We start from the raw sequence: 6,021 nt of genomic DNA, 5'->3' as shown, positions 1-6,021 counted from the left end.
GCCATTGTTGTCTTGCTTCCATCACCCTAATCTTCCATCGACAAGGTACATAAGACAATCTCTAAATCTGTCTCACACAAAGTAGTCTTACCCAGCTCTATCCACCTCCTCCAAGCTAGTCACAACACAACTAAATTCCATCTCAACCACTAAACACACATTTTGGTTTTGTCCATCATCATAAACATGTTTAGGCTTTTCCCTACCAAATTTCTTCTTCTTTTCATATCATCTTTCCCCGTAGGCTTTAACAAAAACCTAGAAGCTCCAACAATCTCTTTGTTGATTCTGCTCTAAAGTTTGCTAATCCATAGGCAACAGTAATGGTTGAAGACAAGTCACAAATCTTCTGCCTCCTTAACTTCAACTGTGTTTATGGCTGAAATCTAAATAAAAAGTTGAACAATTTATCCTTATCAGACATGTTGTCAATATCCAAAATCAAATAACTAAATCTTTTTATGTAATCCCTCACCAATCCATCATACCTCAACTTTTTCAAGTCATCCCTTGCAATCCAAGACGTGTTGTTGGGTAGAAGTTGTTCCTTTAACTCTTGTTATAGACCTTCTCATATCTTCATTTTAGGTCTTCTAGTGTTCAAGTCCTCTTTGGACTTTGTTTTCCACTATAATTTTGTATCTCTCGTTAAATACATCACCACAATGTCCACTTGATCATTCACATAGATCTTGGCCACACTAAAATAATTTATCATGTCTTATAAAAAGTCTTCATATATTTATAAATCCTTATACTAGCAGATGGTTTTGGTTCTTCAACCTTTGGCTTGGAAGATCCAACACCCGCAGTTGCGTTTACAACTGCCTTTCTCGAGATAGACAACTTTTCTTTGATAACTTACCACTTGCCACTTGTTTCTGCTGTGAGTTTGACATATTATCCAGCAGCCTTTTCAGTGATATCCATTGTCAATTCTAACTTGTCAAGAAATGAATGATCTTTACCTTAAGGAATATTACCCATCAAACCCTCAACATGTGTCAATATTTCCTGAATTACCTCTAGCTTTGTGCATATAAAGCTTAGCCACCAGTTTCATAAACTATCCAGCAATGGCTCTCCCAAATCAGTCCTTCAATTTGTCAACAAAAAAGTCTAAGTTTCCTGCCAAGAATGCAACCGCACTTTGGTATCAATTCTTACAGGGATAAATTTCTCGTCAAAATTTTCCAGGTCCTACTAGACTCATCATTTTTTTTATCAATCCATTTGTGTTTTCCTAGCAACTAAGTGTTCTTCCTCACCAAAAGATTTCTCCACACTCTTGTTGCGAGACAAACGAAATACACAAGTACAAAAGATGCAATATATATAAACACACAAATTATTATAAGAATTAATTTCAACCTTTATTAGTTTCAATAGCAAAGAAAATACATAAATCTATATATGTATGATATGTACAAAACTTGCATTCTATACACTAAACTAGCATCCTTTTTACACATTCAAGGCTCTTTAACCTATTTATAGATAAGCATATGAAATGTTAAAAAACATATAACTATCATCATGATATTTTATAAAGTAGCAGGGTATTTTGTCCTACATGTTCTAATGAACTTAGTGGGTGGTTTTCACCCATGATCATATGATCTTAGTGTTTTGAGGAGCAATCACAGTCATGCTTCCATGTTCAGCAGCCATACTCCTATGATCTGGACATTCATCCCCCAATAAAGCATAGCAACTCACTAACACTACTACATAACTTTTTGTTTATGATGTCAAATTTGTTGTGCTTGTTGCTTGTTTTGGACTGTTTATTATCGAAGTTCAAATTATATGTCAACTACTCATATATGTCAATGTTGCTAATTTCTCCATTGTTGTCGAACTTAACATTGTCTAACGAACTATCACTATCCATTATGTCATTACAACAGTGTGTTTTATTAGTATATTCATGCTGAATCTTGTCTCTGTTACGCTAAGCTTCTTCTAATGCGTTGAGTAGTTGACTGGAAATCAATGGGTTAGTGGTATATCAAAATTTAGCCATTAGCTAACCATGTGCGCTCCTTGCAAGAAAATACGCTCTTATATAAAAATGTTTGCTTGATGTTTTTATAGAATTGATCATGTCCTTTGATATATGATATCCAAAATAATTTAATTTATCAAGCGCTTGACAAATACCTAGCCATTTCTGCAAGCAGAGATAGTTGCGTGTTTACACGAGAAAGCTGAGCTTGGTCAAAATCCATTTGAACCTGATTGAAATGAGTAATTGGTTTATCTCTGTCGATTCGTACTTTCTTCATCATCTTCTTCTTCTTTTATGAAATGCAGACCTCAACTAATCATCATGATAAACTGGATCAGGCTAGTGATCTCTTACATGTCCACTTTTCTTGGAAACTTGAAAATGATATTATACAATCATGTCATGAAAATATCTGCCAACAAGCTTTAAAAAAACTCCAGTAAAATGAGATAATGCAATGGCCCTTCTGCCTTGATATCTCCAAATCAATTAACAATTTAACTCAAGTGAAATTGGTTGTTGCATGTTTTATATCCGAGTGTTTATTTACGTGTTATAATTTATTTTTTAAATTATTTTTATATGAAAAATTGATGTTTTTAAAATGTTAATGTAAAAAAATAAATTATTTTGATATATTTTTAATTAAAAAATATTTTATATTACAATACTATATATTTATATAAAGAGATATGGTAGCTAGTTTAGCCATAGTTTTATGTATATGTTATGAATCCTGAATTTAAAGATGGACTATAGCATTATATATCAATAAAAAAATCTTCAATAGAGTGACGAGAATATCCGAAACCTCATAAGGTTTTATTTTTTTTACTGCCGAAAATTCACGGGGTTAGTAAAATCATTCGGGAGACACAAGAATTCAAATCGGAGTGACGTTTGCATGGAATTTGAGATTGTTGGAAAATCCTGGACCAGCTGATTGGTGGGACTAGTTGGTCCAGGACTCTCAGGCCACCTGTCTTGGTGAATTCCAAGGCAATATAAATTACTATTGTCCTTGACTCGAAAATAGTGACTCACATTTTTGCACCGGTCAGGGCATCTCGAGGGGAAAAAGAGTTAAAAGAAAAGGATAAAAAAATTTATACTTTTCATCCTTTATTTTTATTTTTATTTTTATATATTTAATGGAAGAGGATTATTGGAGAGTTAAGATAATATTTTTAAGTTGAAGAATTATTTCTATGTTCATTAAAAAAACTAAAAATTTATTTAATATATAAAAATGTAAAAAAAAAAACGTAACATATATTGAAAATTTATTTAATATATTTTACGTTTCCAGTAAATAAAATAAAAATACCCCACACTTTAACTAGGGTTTTATAAAAGAGGTGAGGATGACACCCCGTGTAGCGTTAAGGTTTTTAGAATTTTTAAAATTATAGTTATAAAAGAGGTGAGGATGACACCCCGTGCAGCGTTAAGGTTTTTAGAATTTTTAAAATGCATGGAAATAAATCTAACCTCTAGAGCTTTAAAATTATAGCTCTTATATATAAAAAGAAATATAGAAAAATAATCATAGCAGTTATTCTTTATATAATAATTAAAATTAAATAATGGCTAGAAAAATAATGTAAACTGCATCTCCTGACAACTAGCTGACCCGTTTTAGAACTAAACTTGTAAAACATACCTAGTAAATGTTAAACGGTCAGGTATAAAATTATTGTTGTTTTTGCCAAGCTACTTGTCCATATTTGTTTGCAGGCTTTGTCATATCTATATATAGTCCATAAATGAAAGTCACAATTGGGACTCTTTGCGAGCGGCAGAAGCCATCATTACCTTTTTTTTAAAGGTAAAATATATTTTAAGCATAAACCACACTTTTAAAAGCTAAAATTACATGCTTTTTATCCAAAAAAAAAGAAGCTAAAACTACCTCCCATCCAAACACACAAATCTCCATCAATTGAATTGAAAGCATGTGATGGAGAATGGTGGGGATTGGAAACAATGAGCAAATAAAAGTTCGATTATTATGGGCTACAGTTCAAGCCCAATTTAAATGCTAAAAAGGCCCAACAACTAGAGCAAGATATCGTGCTTAGCCGCTTCCCATACAGCCCGCTCGCGGACTCGCCAACATATAATGTGAAACTCTGCTCTCTCTCTCTCTCTCTCTCTCTGTCTCCTTTTCCAGTCGGGTCCTCAATTCAAGTAGCAGTTTCCCACATAATTTCATAAAACTTTTACAAGGAAACCTGAAATTTACGGAACAACTGACCTTGCAACCTTGACATCAGGTGTTGAAGCAAATGGTTTGCGTACATGATTCATGAAGTGGTATCGAGCAAGTTTTTGAGCCAGCTCCAAACTTGGACGGTCTCCAGATTCCATGCTTTAACAGGAAATAAGTACAATAAGAAGGCATCTGCTTCAGCCCTTCCCAACAATTGCCCGAATATTTGAACCTTGAAAACCCAGACACGTTTGCAGACTCGTCAGCCACAGTGATTATCATCAGATTTCCATCAACAGCAGCAAGCGAAAATGGAGCAGTGATGGTGGTCGTGTTTGATAAGGAAAGCAGCGTATTACGTGATCCTTTTGATTGTAGAAAATATTTTAGGAGAGTTATTAGGTGATTGTTTTTATAGCTAGTTTACAAGAGCTTGTATATTCTACTATATTTATCATTGTATATTCCCCTAAATATGAAACCTCACCACCGCAGAAATTATGGTGCCTTTATATTTCTTATTAATGTTGGCAGCAATATAACCAAACATAACAGCAGGTAAATCAATCCAAGAAACAGATTATATGACGCAACACGAAACAATAGGTGGATTTGAAGTTAATCCTCGTACAACTAAGCTATAATGCTGATCAATGGCCATGACAAGTAAAACAACGTGCGCAAACTTCATGTGCTTATCAATATCAACATCTTACCCCATTTTTCACAGCTCGATAGAGGGCAGTAAGGAAATCCTAACAATAGCAGGTGCATACAAGTCTCATTCAATTGAACAAGCCAAGGACATACACCAAGCATCCAACTTTATCCAAAATGAGAGGCAAAGTTCTACGAAATATACCTCTAAGTGCCCAATCCAAACCGCAGAATCTCCAACTTAAAAAGCTGGCCACAGTTAAACAACATGAACCATGCAATTCCCAGAACCCCAGATCCCCCCTCCTCTTCTTTTATTCCACTACATCAACTTAAAAAACCATGCATGATTTTTATTAGAGCCCAAAAATTCACTTGCCCTGAAATTGGTAGCCCCAAAATTAAATTTTCCAAACCCAATTAAACTAATCCACTTACTACTTCGCTGCGGCACCGAAACCAAACTAACTAAATTCCTAACAACCTCGTCTTCCCTCACCGCAATTCTCGCGTCCCTAAAAGGCTTCCAGCATTTCTCCTTGGCAAACCCAACGCACTTGTCTTTAGCCGCAACTAAACAACCTTCCAGTTCGCGATCCTCACACCTCTCCCTCTCCTTCAAGTCTTCCAATCTCGCTCCCCCAATAAAACCGCGCCACCAGGGAGGCTTACAGTTTTTTGACGCGGTTATCGCGCACCCAAACCTGGCTCCTTCCTCGCACTGGGAGATTATTTTGGACTCGCAGGTTTTGTATGCGACAGCCCAGGATTGAGGGTTTCTGAAAGCGAGGACGTGTGGGCCGATTGACGGGTCGTCGGGCGGTCCGGCGGGTATAGGGCCACGAAGGAGTGGGATTGGGCGGTCGAATTTGATTGTGGTTGCGGATGCTGAGTATTCGTCTAGATTTTGTGGTATAGAGGGGTTCATAATTTTAGGGTGTGTACGTTAGTGTGGAAGATTTATTGATTTGAGTGGAATGAAGTGAAGCACCTTCCGCTTGCAGCAGGAGAAGCGGAGAGAATGAATGGTTTGGGGATGGGAGTAAATTTGAAAACAAACTAAAAAGAGAAACATCTCAGTCCATTTGGGCAGAATGCGTCCTAATATCGTATACAATTCGAGACAGCCTCTAGCAAAGAC

The 6,021-nt window shown here is 35.8% G+C and overlaps 1 protein-coding gene across 2 annotated transcripts; it reads right to left on the bottom strand.

Annotated features, from left to right (window-relative positions):
* Positions 1 to 3,986: 3,986 nt before the first annotated feature.
* On the bottom strand, positions 3,987 to 5,998 carry LOC105119482 (uncharacterized). 2 transcript variants are annotated; one of them, XM_011017629.1, is made up of 2 exons: positions 5,086 to 5,998; positions 3,987 to 4,455 (listed from the first exon to the last, which is right to left on the bottom strand). In XM_011017629.1, the coding sequence occupies exon 1, from the start codon at positions 5,806 to 5,808 to the stop codon at positions 5,203 to 5,205; it is 606 nt and encodes a 201-aa protein (XP_011015931.1). In that variant the 5' UTR covers positions 5,809 to 5,998; the 3' UTR covers positions 3,987 to 4,455; positions 5,086 to 5,202. The 2 variants fall into 2 exon arrangements, with proteins under 2 accessions (XP_011015931.1, XP_011015930.1); XM_011017628.1 differs by having other exon boundaries at positions 3,999 to 4,135; positions 4,222 to 5,998.
* Positions 5,999 to 6,021: the final 23 nt, after the last annotated feature.

Source organism: Populus euphratica, unplaced genomic scaffold (assembly GCF_000495115.2).
Source record: "Populus euphratica unplaced genomic scaffold, PopEup_1.0 scaffold2994.1, whole genome shotgun sequence".
Lineage (NCBI taxonomy): Eukaryota > Viridiplantae > Streptophyta > Magnoliopsida > Malpighiales > Salicaceae > Populus > Populus euphratica.
The sequence above is the reverse complement of the archived record's forward strand: the minus strand, read 5'-3'. Positions and strand labels throughout refer to the sequence as shown.